General features: G+C 34.8%; 1 protein-coding gene across 1 annotated transcript in view; it reads right to left on the bottom strand.

Annotated features, from left to right (window-relative positions):
• Positions 1-16,653, bottom strand: part of tinc (transmembrane protein tincar) — a 43,109-nt gene that overhangs the window by 10,685 nt on the left and 15,771 nt on the right. The window contains 4 exon segments of the mRNA XM_085486707.1: positions 164-666; positions 1,711-1,904; positions 2,389-2,576; positions 2,970-3,578. Coding sequence (XP_085342833.1) covers positions 164-666; positions 1,711-1,904; positions 2,389-2,576; positions 2,970-3,578 — 1,494 coding nt within the window.

Genomic DNA, 16,653 nt, shown 5'->3' with positions numbered 1-16,653 from the left:
CATTCGGTTTTACAACGCTTTGCTAGCCATTCTTCTTCACTTCGCAAACAAAAAAAAAGAAATTTTTTTTAGCAAGAAAACTCTTTACGTAATATACATATATCTCTGCTTTTTAAAGGTATTTCCTTCTTATATGGATATAATATATCTGCTGTTCTCTTACCCTGCGATCGAGCTTTCCTCTCCATAGCGGCTTTCTGTATGACGTTCATGATGGCCCTCTTCGGCGAGTTGTCGGCGATCGTGTAAGTCCTACCATTACCAACGACGAGCAAAGGTGCGCTTGAGCCATCTTCCTCGTCCTTGGCAGACAGCAGGTCGACGTCGGTGACGAGTTTGACCGACCTCGCGGATCTCACGGTGGCGCGTCCGATGGTCACGCGCAGCTTGAAGATCCAGCGTTGCTTGATGGTGAGAAATATCCAGAGCAACAGCCAGAGGAAGAGATGGAGTATCGTGCTGATGATGCAGGCGAGGATGGCACCGTCCAGGCTACCGCGATACACCACGGTGTAATCGTAGAGTAACGGAGCGCCGCAGATCGCGATCGCCAGGAACACGACCAGGGCGGCGCAGTGCGGCAAGTAGACCCAGCCGTTGCCGTCACGGTTATCCCTCGACAGGATCACACGACGTTCGCGTTCTTGGTTCAGGAACGCCGTGAACCTGCGTACAGTCACACAATCATATCATTATATTCGTATTTGTTATCGTCGTCTACATTCATATAATTACACAAAGCAAGAAAAATCCAGCCAGCCACTTGTACTTTGAAAGTCCTTTTTTCTGAAAATCTCGAGTTAATTTTAATAAATCGAGAAATGTCAGAATTGTATCTCGATTTCCATTTCCACGATTTTATTATATGTCGACATCTTGGAACTGTATTTCGTTGTACTTCTTGTGAGAAGAATTAAAGTCGATTTTCTATTATATAATATATAAAAGATGGTAAAGAGAGAGAAGAATCGATCAGTTTAAAAATTGTTATATAACTTATAATTATGCTTTATCTTTCATGTCACGCAGACTTCGTTCCTCTATTTTTATTTTATTTTTTGAATTAAATTGAAACTTTTCCTCTTTTAAAGACAAAGCCAGTAAAGAGATATCCTGCGGTACCGAGATTGTTAATTGCTATCCTTTGTTGTATGATACGGCAAGCCGAGAAAGAAGGATCGGAAAGTATTAAGAGAAGAATCTATTGAGTTTTATACTGAATAACAGTACTATTGGAAGACACGCTTGTCTTGTGCGTACTTCAAGTGTTGCTTCAAATTAGCGTATTAGCAAGTCAAATAAATGCCGACTGGAACGCTAAAATTACGAGGTCGTTGAATTCCGCGATAAAAATGCATTGTTTTTGCGTTCAATATTGAAACACGAAACACATGGACTTTTTCAAGGAGAGTATAAAAATACTATAATAAGAATATGCTTCTACATTTAAAAATAAAATTTAAAAATAAAGTGTTAAAAATGGTTCACTAAAAAAAAGAAATTAACTGCTAAGTCGTTTGTTTGGTCCTGGTATGATGATAATCCTTCCGTAATCTAAAGAGGGCACGAACTCGTTTATTTATTCTCATCTGATAACGGTAGATAGGCCAGATAATTTTCCTCGCAGAAGAAAGAGCTTGGCAGGTAATCTCTACCAGAGTTTAATCGATAAGGTGGAATAAGCTCTCGTACAACATGCTAAATATTTACCTGCCGTGGGCGTAGAAATACATGGCCATGCTGGAGCAGAGCACGAGGAAGGACGAAAGGGCGAAGAGCACGAGAGTTACCGGAGGGTCCAGCAGAAAGTAAGAGTCTCCGAATATTGTCGAAATTGTACTCGTCGTCGCTACGGTGCGATGCCGAAGAAACGGCAGGACCTTTAAGGCACCTACCACTTGAACCTAGGAACATATTATATATAGGTAATATATTTTGTAACAATATCATTAGTGCGAGATACGCGAGAAAACAAATATCTAAAAAATACGATATTAATACTGACAATGAGTGTATTTTTTTTCTTTTCTCAATATAAGCTTGAGAGAATATTATAATAACAAAGTAAGTTATACGCGATGTTAAACCTGTATTTTATTTTATATTACGCTTTAATTTTTTTTATAATAATTTTTGGATTCTTCTTATAATTCTTTTAGCAAACTTTTTCTTCAATTTTACTCGTCGATTTCTTAGGTCTTTTAAATAAAATGCAGACATCTTGTTTCGTAATGTATTTCTGAAGATTCTCAATGCTTCTCGGAATTCTTAACGTTTTATTAAGTTTTACTATAAATTTCCTGGTATACGCGAGAAGAACGGACGATTGAGACGTTAGTGAAGTTTTCTGCGAGTTTTGACTGGCATTGAATACTTTGCGCTGCTCACCTTATAAAGGACGGACATTCCGGCGTAAGCCAGAAGACTCTGCGCTGAATTCACAACCAGCTGCAGACTGAAAATTGTACCCAATGCTTTGTTGCACGACCAGAAGACGGCGGGATACCTTACGGAGTAGACGCCGAGTGCTGCGGCGTAATTCAGATATTCCAGGGTAATCGGGCCGTATGATTCGGCTGAAAAACGAAGTACGCCAAGTGTATAAATCTCTCTTTTTTTTTTGACGAGAGCGAATATTTCCACGATATTTATTTCCCATTACAGGGCGCATGAAAATCTGCGACTCTAGCGCGAATATTTTATAAGCCATTACAAAAAAATATGCATATCCTTTTTAATTCCCATTGTTCTGTTAATAGGTTCATGACATTTTCATGCGACCATCGTGAAATAAAACGTTCTATCATCTTCTCTGTGAATGTAGTACAGTTGTCTTTTTTTCCACCGTTTTTACAATGCATATATATTTATTAATTTTGTTGCTATTCGAAAATATTGTATTTTTGCAATCGAAAAAATTTCCAAGGAACAAAACGCGATAAAGTTACAACATATAGATCGATTTTTACCTGTTTGAAGTTCCAGATTCAAATTTTCGGGATGATCGAGATCCGCCAGACTGTTCATCGTTAACGACATGCTCTGAGCCGTCATGTTTCCTGAATTGGCGGTTCTAGAAGGTCTCGCTGTGGTGGATACCCTCGTGAAATTCTTCGCCTTCGATCTGCTTTTCGAACTGCCGTTTCTAGTAATGGGCCTCGTCGTTGGACGTCTTGCGGTGCTATTCTTCGTAAGCAGTGTCGTTCTCGAAGTTGTTGAAGTCGCTTCGGTGCTCGTCGTAGTGGGTTTGCCAGAAGTTACGCCAGGGCTCGAGGTAGTTTTGGGTAAAGGTGGATCTGTGACGATTGGGTGGATAATAGTCGCAAACGTGGTGGTTGTCTCTCCAGTACGAGTCTCAACAACATCAGGAAGCGCCATGTTTGTTACATCAGGCGTCGGGGTAGTTAGTTCATCGACATTCTCGTTAATGCCTTCTTCCGGGATCAGGGTCACGAAAGGCTGAGGAGTTATCGGGCCTGTCAGGGTGCTCAGGTTGCCGATAGGATTCATGAAGCTTAGTAATACCAGACGATCACGATGTATCACCATCCAATCGAGGTCGGTTCTCCATATCGCGTCTGTAACATGAGATGATACAACATTTGTTTCAGTAAACAATAAAAGAATAATAAAGAATTTTTGTGTTAGAATTTAATATTATGAAATTTTATATAAATATTTTTGGTTTTCATTTACATACATTTTTTTAAAGTTTTTTTGCTTGAGAATTTTATTTTATTAATTTGTATCTTAGTAAGTACTCTTCGTTATAATTTAATTTTTCACAATTTTTTCAATAACATGTATTACTTGTAAAACTTTGCTTCAGCTTTCATCTTTTAACGCATAGCTGAGACTTCCCAGGTCTTTCAATTTTTTTATGATACGCAGACTCAATTCAATTATCCTTTGGCCACTTGAGTGAACGAGATTTTTTGTTGCGATATCCTGCTTTATAACCGGCTTTATTGCATACAGTAAAGCGGTGGTGAGTTTCAAAAGGGACAATGACAGCACGAAGCGTTCCTTCGATCGAGTGACCCTCGAAGAGACTCATCGCAGAGTGTTCAGGAAGAGATAAGTGTCGTCATGGTATCGACCATTAGTATTTAGTTATAGTTGGTCAACACTGAATATTCGGTTTATTTGCACGAATAAAAATTAACAAAACTATTACGTTATTAATATTAAATATCAATCAAAAATTATAATTAATAGAATAATGATGAAAATATAAAATTATATGTAAAGATTTATATATAATATAGAGAAAACATCTGCTTATAAATTTCGAGACCTCGTTTAATTTTTATGTAACGTAATTAATAACTGATAATATGATCTAATTTCTTTTAATGCTTTATAAATTTTGTATTTAAAAATTTCGCTCTCTTACGTGCTTGTATTTATCAAACTTTCGCTAGTCAGCTTTCACGGAAGTCTGTGAAAAAGCTCTGAATAGATATTGAAGTGCGAAAAAAAATATCAATATATCGACTTCCTGTCTGGAACAATTTATTTCTCTCTTTTTCCTGCATTGGTGGATTCTTTTTTTTTACCGCGATTTATCGTAAGACACTTCTTAGATGCTCTTAAGTTTCGTTTTTGTCTTGATTTGTTCTTTATTGGTTTGACTTTCTTTTCTGCTGTTTTTAGTTGTTTTAGTCGTTTTCGCACGATTATTATTGATTCCATTGAACAAAATAAATCGCAAAACAAAATCTTAGTATTTAATAATCATAATCTTTAAAAGAGAAGCAAACATATTTTATATTATCCATTTAAAATTCATAAAATATTACATCAAATTCATAATTGATTTCTTGATATAAACATAAATCAGTATCAGATTTTCTACAAAATGCATCGTACATGTATGTTATATTATCTATTATATTAATTTAGCTAAGTTTTTTTTCGTGCATTAATAAGCATCATATTGCCTAAAAAAAAAGTATAAATTTTGCACAATTGATAAAATATAAAATCATTTAAAAAAACTTCTAATATTTAAATTTTAAATAATAAAAAACCTAATATCTTATGAAAACTTCTGATGTGAATAATTGAAAAAATAATTCTCATATATGTTTTATTAATATATAACTGCTATAATAACATTCAATAATATAATTTTAATAACTTTAAAGACTAAAGAAAGAAAATGTGTAACATTTTTGATACCTCTATATATTGTACGTTATAATAATATAAAATTATATGTATACATTTCCTTTAGTTCCATGATAAAAGAATTAATTCGATTTTATCAATGCATCTTAACGTGGTACTTTTTCTGATGTATGATCGTCTACCCATAGATTGGATTGGTCCTTTTTGTGTGTGAAATTCATCGTGCTAATATCGCATACATGAGAAATATGAAAATGGCATTGAATTAATTTCACCGTCCGTGGAAAATTAAATCTGTCCGTCTCAGTAATTGGTTTTAGTTAATGAGCCCTCAACGAAACTTGGCCGTCTGACGTAATATTCGTGCAAATGTAATATTGTAACAATATTCGGGGCAGCCCGCCGTTTCACATTGAATAATTACATTTTAATTGTATTTCCGCCAATGTGCCATTGGATAATGAAATTAATAAATTTTTTTTCCGAGAGATTGTGATCTGGCTAGACGTGAAAAGGAGACACTGCGATTATTTATCAACCCTAAAATGCAAAATATCTATTGTTTTAATTTGAGTTTTAATTTGCTCTCATATAATAATAACATTATAAAAAAAGAATTCTTTAAGTTTTACTCCTATAAAATTATACATATATATTAAACTTATTAATTTTAATGCTGTGAACGCGTTTAAATTTTGCAAGTTGTGTCGGATTCCGCGGACTAAAGCGGACTAAATTTCATTCCATGTGAATTCCATCCTCGTCTGAGTGCGATTCTCTCTCAAATGAACAATACGCACAATGACGAGAGGACCGAGAGAGTGAAAATCACGCGGGAAATCTAGTCGAAGTTACAAAGTCGCGCTTAATTGACTGTCCCTTACATCCTCGCGTCTGTCCCTTTTCCTTTCGAGTTCGAAATATTTTTAGTCCCGGAATATACAGCGTAATTACAGTCAGGGGGATTAAACCTCTCTCAACCTCCGACGCCCCATCGCCGAGGTTCCGCATTCTCGGTATCTTTAATTCCCGCCAGAGATGACGTAGGAAGGGGTTAAGCCGGAAGAAGGACAAAAATGCGGGTATCCTGCAGCCTTAAGTCAGATTACGTTTTTCACTTGACCTTTCTTGTAACAGCGAACGCCACCTTCGGCAATGATTAATTGCACAAAATTGTGCAATTAGAAAAACAAATACGAATATATTATAGTCACAAGTAATTAAAAATAATGACAACAATCCAACTCGCGGTTTTTTCAGTTTTTACAGTTTCGAAGAAAAAAAAAATGGATAAAAACCTTCCGCACTATCCATTTTAGCTCGAGAGGTTGTTTCAACTTTTAAATCTACAATAAAGCATATATATGGTTTGAAAGATCTATAGCAGAAATCCAGTCTCTTATTCGAAGTTACTCTACCACATATTCGAGATGCGTCAATAGAAACACAGTTGTTCTCCTCCTCATGACTTCTGAAGAGGAAGAACAATTTCGTCCTTTCAGACAGACTTCTTCCTCTCAGATAGACTTCCGAAACAGTTTTCTGTTGTAAAAGTTACAGCTATTATAAATATCGCAGGCGCATATTTGTTACATGACGATACTGTTGCGAAAATGTGATAAATTTGGAAATTGCAGTTTATATTAAATATTTATTTTTTTGTTGCGGTAAGTGTGGTGAAGCTCTCTGGTTAATTAAAATGCATATCGGTTGACATATTATACGTGTTCAATGCGACAAAAATTTTTTCTGTATATAAATCGACTGCACGGAGATAACACGATCTCATTATGAATGTATCAATTCGTGCGTGTAATTGTACTCATATAATATTATAATTATATAATAATAGTCGCAAGCAATAAAATTTGCATTTTTGAATGGATATTTAAACGGTTGATTATGTATGTTTAATGGCTTACAAAACCGCACGTATGAATATTTTCAGCATTTTCTGCCTTTCTGATAAAATTTTCATTATTTTAAATCATTTATACTTTGTTTATATAAATACGCGGAATTGTATCTTTATAACAAATACGCGTATCTCTCGCAATATCGAGTACATGTGTTCTGTATTTATGTAACATCGCTATTTATAAGATGCTTGGAAAAATATAGAAGTTGTTGATATTATGTGAAATAATTGTATAATAAAGACTAGATCGTTATTAAATCAGGAATACGTGCGTTCTTTTTCTCGTGTCGTCGAAGACTTCACATTTTAAACTGTATTGATTTAAAAGAAAATAATAAAACGCAAGAAGACAATATATATTTCTTAGGTATGTTGTGGTAATGTCAGCTGTGTGAAATATTAATACCAGACTTTTTAAATTTTGTGTCGCTTGTAAAATTATTTTCCAAATTATTTTTATCGTTATATATACATTATACTTCTTGTCTTTCGCAATTCATCTCCATTCATTCATCTCAAGGATGCATATTTTAAGCGTCCTTTCTTTAAAAATATAACTGTATAAGTAGAAAATCGATCCAAACCTACGCTACGTTACGCTATGAATGTAACAAGTATATCACAATTTAAATATGTCTTCTTCATTTTCAAGTGTCACAATACAATTTTTAATAAAAATATTTTTATTTAAATTACGATCATTTTGCGCCTTTTATAGGCATTATAATAAATTTCCATTAACCGCCAGAATCTTAATATCTTTACATAGTAGACAATCGATCCAAACCTACGCTACGTTATGTTATGAATGTAACAAGTATATCACAGTTTAAATATGTCTTCTTCATTTTCAATTGTCACAATACAAATTTTAATAAAAATATTTTTATTAAATTACGATCATTTTGCGCCTTTTAGGCATTATAATAAATTTCCATTAACCGTCAGAATCTTAATATCTTTACATAATTAAAATACATTTACTACGATATAAATGAAATATAATTAACATCACGTAGCTTAGTTAAGAATACCCTTTGTATCGTGCTCGAAAAATGTAGAAGCAGCTAAAAATTCCCAGGAGCGAGGCAATTTTTTTCACCGCCGACGCTGCTCGGAATCGCGAGAGATTCTCTGGTCGACAAATAATCTTTCTTCCGTGCGCGTATGCAAGCCGGATACGACTTGCCGCTAACGGTCACGTTCAAGTTCATGAATATAAGAGAGAGAGAGAGTGACGTTGAGACGCGGAGGGTGGTTGCTGCCGGCAACTTGTAGGCAACCCCTGACCCCAGTCAGCCCACCCGCTCTTCTCGTTGTCGACGGAAGAGAAAGGGAGGAGGGTCACGACAGTGACCTTTGTAATGGCGTTATCGCGTCGACTCGGTATTCCAGCTCGGTAGACAAAAGTGTCGTGCCATTCGCGTAATAATGGACCGATTGTATACGAGTCATATAGCGAAATGACTCCTCGTCGACGACGCATTTACGCGTCTCTTATTCCGTATAAGGGCGAAGGCCGTGGGGTGACACCTCGTCGCATATGTCATTACGTGTACTTTGTTCTTTTTTTTTTAAACACCGTACGAGATGACCTTTGTAATGAAAAGTTGTAGTGATTCTAATAGTCGTACTCTCGTTCATCAATGGAGACTCGGTGATATATCGGGAAGAAGATAGAATTTGACATGCAAATTATATTGTGTTGACTTCGTAATAAAATTGCACGCAGCAAAGGCAGGGTGTCCAGCAGACTCGATGAAAAAAATTCCCTGATTTTTTAGTATGATTTTTTCCAAATATATAATTTGCATATATTTATATGATAAATCAATAAAATGTTGAATCATGAAATACTTGAGATATTTTTGTCGACAAACGTGTCACTATAAACTATGTAAATAATCACCTTTTTCTATTTATATTATATCAAATTTTTTAGTTTTATCTCTATTAAACACATCGAAATAAAATAACACGACAATGAAAATATAAATTAACGAACATGCTGTGGATGAATCGATTTTTAACAACACAGAAAATTAATGTAAGAACTACACTAATTTACTACTAAGAGTTAAGGAAAAGTTTATATTTATTTAACAAAAAATTTCAATTATTCAGACAAATGTAGAATGTTTCAAAAATCCAGATAAATAGTCAAATTTCCTGACTTTTCCCTGATAATTCCAGATTTATCAAATTCCCTGACCGCTGGACACCCTGAAAGGGATATTTACACATGTTGTAGAGCGCGATGTAAAATTACGTATAGACAAATAACATAGCACAAACGCGAACAACACGACGTGATTTTTCGCGAAACTCCCGGAATGTTTGAAAAATTATTCGCATCAAGACGTATGAAATACTTGAGATATTTTTGTCAACAAACGTGTCACTATAAACTATTTAAATAATCACCTTTTTCTATTTATATTATATCAAATTTTTTAGTTTTATCTCTATTAAACACATCGAAATAAAATAACACGACAATGAAAATATAAATTAACGAACATGCTGTGGATGAATCGATTTTTAACAACACAGAAAATTAGTGTAGGAACTACACTAATTTACTACTAAGAGTTAAGGAAAAGTTTATATTTATTTAACAAAAAATTTCAATTATTCAGACAAATGTAGAATAATGTTCCAAAAATCCAGATAAATAGTCAAATTTCCTGACTTTTCCCTGATAATTCCAGATTTATCAAATTCCCTGACCGCTGAACACCCTGAAAGGGATATTTACACATGTTGTAGAGCGCGATGTAAAATTACGTATAGACAAATAACATAGCACAAACGCGAACAACACGGCGTGATTTTTCGCGAAACTCCCGGAATGTTTGAAAAATTATTCGCATCAAGACGTACAACGCGAATATCGTTGAAGCGTGTTATTGGCATTATCGTTTCGGTATGATGCGTCCGCGCGAGAACGATTTGTGCCACGTAGAACGGTAATGATAACAGGCATGCATATTTTACAGTATATCGGATGCTGTATAGGAATTGCCCATGAAATATGTTGCGCTTTGCGTTCGAGTCTATGAATATGGGATGCGCATCTCGGAGAGATGCACTTGCGCCGCGCTTGTATGTGCATACACATGATGCACATGTATCTTGCGGTGCGAAAGGTACGCAAATTACGTGTCGTTATCGCAAATATGATTAGGTGTAAATATGAATAATCCGATTAATAGACTTACGCGATTTAAGCTACAGCTGTTGATTATATAAAGCAACGGTTATTGTTAATTTATTTAAAGAGAGAAATATTAAGTATTAATTGTATTCTATTTTTACTGAAAAAAAAAAAAGAATTATTAATAAATAATATAAGATATAAACTCTATACTATGAAATTATAATCAATATAAAGGTTGTTATAAATAAATGTCATTTAAGTATTTCTAGGAGTAAAATAATTGATAGGTATATTAAAACTCGAAGGAGATATAACTTATTGAGATAGGATTTCTAAAATTACATGAAATGACGATTAAAAACAGTATATAAATACTTTCCTAATTGCATATATTTCGGAAATAATTCAGAAAATGTAAATGGTATCTCATAATCGGCACCTTGACCCTATCCTTTTTATTTCCTATAGATATTAATCGAATTGAAGTTTTGTATGACAAAGAAGAACAAAAAAATAAATACTTTCGAGATAAAGCTGCGAGCATTCAAAAACAAAGATGTGTGTATGTGCATACACAGTCTGGTATGATCGCCGACAATTACATTTCCGATTTTGCCGCTTGCACGCGAGCAAACATCACACAGCTCATAAACCACCGGCATATCCCGGCACTTCCGGTCGCGCGGCGCAACACCCCGTGTATATACGGGGGATGCAACTAAATCATCGATAATGAAATTGCGTAGCAAGCTGGGCGATAGGCTCTCGAGCGTGTCGACCGCGATAGACAGGTGCTCTTCCCTCTCTCTCTCTCTCTTCGTAGATGTAATAAACCGAGCGGTCCATCCGGAAGACGGCGCGGAGCGGAAGGCGATTGCGAACGGATGCAAGATGCACGCGCGGGTGGAAAAGGTCGGCGTAATTTTATGTAAACTAATTACGCGCTAATTCGGTTATGGTCAACGTGCGTGGAATAGAGCCGTCAGGCGGCTCGCTGCAATCAACCCCGCAAGGGATAGCGTAGGGCAAACAGAATCAGCGAGTTATAGAGGAAGGGGACGGAAGTGAAGAGGAGAACCGGAGGACAGAGAACGATGGTATCCCATTGAAACGTTCTTCCTCGGTTCTTGCGCGGTTGTCCCTTCGCTCGTTTACTCTCGCTCTCTCTCTCTCTCTCTCTCTCTCTCTCTTTGCGCTCTGCACACGTTATTTCCGCCTCGCGAGTGCACGAGAGTGGAGGGAGAAATCGTTTATAATTCGTGACAGCTGCAGTTGCTTATTGAAATTTTTCATCCACCACGTCTTATGAGAGAATTTTTCTCTCAGAAAACATGTCTCTATAAACGATCGTATTGGAAGCTATCAGAATTATTTAAACTTTTATTGCTTTTAATATATTGAAAAATTCGTTTTCGATTCAAGAAGTTTAATTATATATATATATATATATATATATTATTAATTAATATAATTGAATCTTGCGCTTATTGATATAAATATATATATATATATGCACCTATAAATTTATATTAATAAGCGCAAGATTCAATTATTATTAAAATGTTTACACTATTTGTTATATATTATTTCTTCCTTCATAAATGAACCACTATCATATCTCTTTATTGTCGTCCATGCACGAGAAGACAGACACAGCTCAACAATATCCATTTATATAATATAAATGTGCCTTATTTTTTGGTCCAAATATAATTCGTCCGTGCTCATGACATTTTATTAATTTCATTAAGCATTGGGTTTTAGTTGCAATTATTATGGTAATGTATTCCATCCGTTTGAAAAGACAAAGGCACAAATGCAAATATTTTGCATGAGAGAATTAATGCTATTTTAATGCGAAACTAAACACAATGTATGCGCATTAAAACAATGCTCTTTTGTTGAAGCCTCCGTTGGTATTTTGCGTTTCCCTAACTCGGTAAAATAATCATAACACCCTACAATCGTCCATCGTACAATTTATAATAAAAAAAAATCATTTAACAATTTTTCTATATTATTTTATATGTAATTGTCAATCTAAACGTATTTATAAATCAATTTCGAATCATATAACTATTATTTTTTTGCGATATAGAGAGGGCTCTGTTTTTCTATGTATATACGAGAAAAAGCAGTCAATCGTTGATGCAAGTTACGTTGTGAAATTGCATCAATTCTCCGCGAGGGAAACAGGACAGGAATCGCCGCGAGTTTTCAAAGGTTTAAACGAGACGGGGGCGTTCAAGGAGAGGAGGGATTTTACGAACGGGAAATCCTGCAGCAAACTGTATGCACACACCTGACCGATCAATACACGAGCGAGGACGTAGCCAGGACGAAGTTACCCTGTTACATCCCAGTCCGCCTCCTCTCCGAAACTTTCGCGGCGATAACGCAGTTAAAATTGGAAGTTACCTTATTTTCGGTATTATCATCAGAGAAAGAAGGGAAAAAAAAAAGATAAAAGATTTATCTCCGTCAGCTTATTAGCGAAAAGAGGGATCAAAGTATGGAAACTTGGGAAAACTTGGTGACAGGAGAAGATTAATAAAATTTTAACCAAATCGCGCGTTTATTACAGAAGGATCGTGTAAACTTGTGAGATCCGATTTAGATCATTCCTGTGCAAAGATTAAAAAAAATAAATAAATAAATACGCGCAATTTGAATTTTAATATTGACTTGAAAAGTTCACGCTTATTTCCATACCGCGTGACTTAGGTGCGTTTTGTGGTCCCTCTGTGCCAACAATTTTATTTTCAGTATCAGGAATCTGTGTCGATGGCGTGTGTTCGTGCTTGTTTAGATTCTAGATAATACCGGAATCAGAACGTAGACTATATCACCACAGAATATTATAGAATACGAAGCAAATTTTTTTATTTCGACGATGCAAAATTTGCATTTGATTGAAAATTCATATATTTCGTTGCATATCATTTCATTCAATTTCGCTTAATCCTTCGTATATAATTTTTCGCACGTTGGATTTATAAATGTCATAAGGAAATGCGTTGCCAGACTATTGTCTGACAACTTTCTTTGTTTATAAAATCAACAGACACTCTGTGGGAGCCGCCTCCCCACAGTGTGATTTCGAAAGTTTTATGGCGCGCAATGTTTCATCCATACATTTACGAGGGGGAGTTCGAGGGGCGCTTAAATATTTATGACTGTCGAGAAATATCCACGACCGTCACTCCACCCGCACCTCTTTATTCTGATATTCAAACACACCATCCGTATGATTGCAAGAGGCCAGACCGGTAGCCGCAGGTCTATAGACCCCGGCTTATAACGCGTTCTCATTTTGTTTGCGATCATTAAGTGGTACAGCGAGATTTTATTGTCTAACGCCCTAAAATTACGTCACCATAATTTATTTTGTGTTAATAAACCGATCACAACTGGCAATGTTATTCTTTAGTTATTTATTCAAAATTCAGACAACGTTTCGACCTTATTAAGTTTGCTAAGAAATAAATTGACACACTTCTATCACTGAAAAAAAAATTTTGTTGGATTAACAAAAATTCTGTTCGAAAATGGACGAAACGGAATTCTGGTTGAATCTACCAGAATTCGTTTTAATACAACAAATATCTTGTTTGCACCAATAAACTGATTTGTTGTACAAACAAGATGCTTGTTGCATTAAAAGGAATTCTGGTAGATTCAACCAGTAATTCCGTTTCGTCCATTTTCGAACAGAATTTTTGTTAATCCAACAAAATTTTTTTTCCAGTGTACATAATAAAATTCATACTAAAATTCGTCCTACGTTTGTTGGACATTAACGTCGTAATATTAGAAAACGAACTAAGCAGCCTTAATAACCAAATCATACATAGGATTCCTATCCAACAAACGTAGGACGAATTTTAGTATGAATTTTATTATGTAGAAGTGTGTCAATTTATTTCTTAGCAGGTATGATTTTTATTTAATTAATTTATATACATTGGTTTACGCTATTTATCATTTTTTTTTTAATGTGCTTTTTATTAATAATTTATTAACATTTTTAATTATTACTTTTTGATTGTAGACTTGATAAGGACCTGAACTAAGGTCGAAACGTTGTCTGAATTTTGAATAAATAACTAAAGAATAACATTGCCAGTTGTGGTCGGTTTATTAACACATTTAAAATTTTTATTTTTATTTCACTGGCGACTCATAAATTACTCGTAATAATTTATTTTCATCATATATATTCTTTTTCGCGTTTCATCACATGCGCAATAAATATATGCGCATAGTCCTTTCTATCTAATCTAAAAAACTAAGTTGACACGCTAAAAAAAGCACGGGTTGTTTGCCATATCGAATCGCACAGCACAAATATTGTTAAGCTTTTAGAATCAAATGTTAAATAGTCTAAATAGGTTTTTCCTATTTTATCCCGCATTTTCGTATATAAGAAAAATATTAAAAATATATTAATTCATTATTAATTAAGAGTTTAACTAGGCTCTGTAATATATAAATATAAATTTAACATATATAAGATAGGCAATAAGAGCCAAATCGCGGATGACAGTGCGTTATTCTAAACGAAACTAAATTTTTTCGTTAGAATTAAATACCTGTGCACAAGGCACCAAATTTTTACTTGGACACGGCCAAGATATAAAATTGGAATAATCTCTACAAGAGATTTTTAATTCCATGTATCCCCTATTCGCCCTAAAGAAATAAAGTGCGAGAGAAAAATATAGATCCGAAAGTCGCAGAATCGGGAATCGAACCCGAGACCTTTCGCTTACCGGGCGACTGCTCTTCCAACTGAGCTATTCAGATCCTTTCGATTCTATACTTTTCTCTGTTATATATATTAATGTTGGTAAATAAACGCCTTTAAGCCAGCGTGTATAAATTAAGAGTTTAACTAGGCTCTGTAATATATAAATATAAATTTAACATATATAAGATAGGCAATAAAAGCCAAATCGCGGATGACAGTGCGTTATTCTAAACGAAACTAAATTTTTTCGTTAGAATTAAATACCTGTGCACAAGGCACCAAATTTTTACTTGGACACGGCCAAGATATAAAATTGGAATAATCTCTACAAGAGATTTTTAATTCCATGTATCCCCTATTCGCCCTAAAGAAATAAAGTGCGAGAGAAAAATATAGATCCGAAAGTCGCAGAATCGGGAATCGAACCCGAGACCTTTCGCTTGCCGGGCGACTGCTCTTCCAACTGAGCTATTCAGATCCTTTCGATTCTATACTTTTCTCTGTTATATATATTAATGTTGGTAAATAAACGCCTTTAAGCCAGCGTGTATAAATTAAGAGTTTAACTAGGCTCTGTAATATATAAATATAAATTTAACATATTGGTGCCTTGTGCACAGGTATTTAATTCTAACGAAAAAATTTAGTTTCGTTTAGAATAACGCACTGTCATCCGCGATTTGGCTCTTATTGCCTATCTTATATATGTTAAATTTATATTTATATATTACAGAGCCTAGTTAAACTCTTAATTTATACACGCTGGCTTAAAGGCGTTTATTTACCAACATTAATATATATAACAGAGAAAAGTATAGAATCGAAAGGATCTGAATAGCTCAGTTGGAAGAGCAGTCGCCCGGCAAGCGAAAGGTCTCGGGTTCGATTCCCGATTCTGCGACTTTCGGATCTATATTTTTCTCTCGCACTTTATTTCTTTAGGGGGAATAGGGGATACATGGAATTAAAAATCTCTTGTAGAGATTATTCCAATTTTATATCTTGGCCGTGTCCAAGTAAAAATTTGGTGCCTTGTGCACAGGTATTTAATTCTAACGAAAAAATTTAGTTTCGTTTAGAATAACGCACTGTCATCCGCGATTTGGCTCTTATTGCCTATCTTATATATGTTAAATTTATATTTATATATTACAGAGCCTAGTTAAACTCTTAATTTATACACGCTGGCTTAAAGGCGTTTATTTACCAACATTAATATATATAACAGAGAAAAGTATAGAATCGAAAGGATCTGAATAGCTCAGTTGGAAGAGCAGTCGCCCGGCAAGCGAAAGGTCTCGGGTTCGATTCCCGATTCTGCGACTTTCGGATCTATATTTTTCTCTCGCACTTTATTTCTTTAGGGGGAATAGGGGATACATGGAATTAAAAATCTCTTGTAGAGATTATTCCAATTTTATATCTTGGCCGTGTCCAAGTAAAAATTTGGTGCCTTGTGCACAGGTATTTAATTCTAACGAAAAAATTTAGTTTCGTTTAGAATAACGCACTGTCATCCGCGATTTGGCTCTTATTGCCTATCTTATATATGTTAAATTTATATTTATATATTACAGAGCCTAGTTAAACTCTTAATTTATACACGCTGGCTTAAAGGCGTTTATTTACCAACATTAATATATATAACAGAGAAAAGTATAGAATCGAAAGGATCTGAATAGCTCAGTTGGA

This window comes from Nylanderia fulva, unplaced genomic scaffold (assembly GCF_048542155.1).
Source record: "Nylanderia fulva isolate GAGA-0341 unplaced genomic scaffold, ASM4854215v1 Scaffold47, whole genome shotgun sequence".
Taxonomy (NCBI): domain Eukaryota; kingdom Metazoa; phylum Arthropoda; class Insecta; order Hymenoptera; family Formicidae; genus Nylanderia; species Nylanderia fulva.
This window is presented reverse-complemented; position numbering and strand designations above follow the sequence as displayed.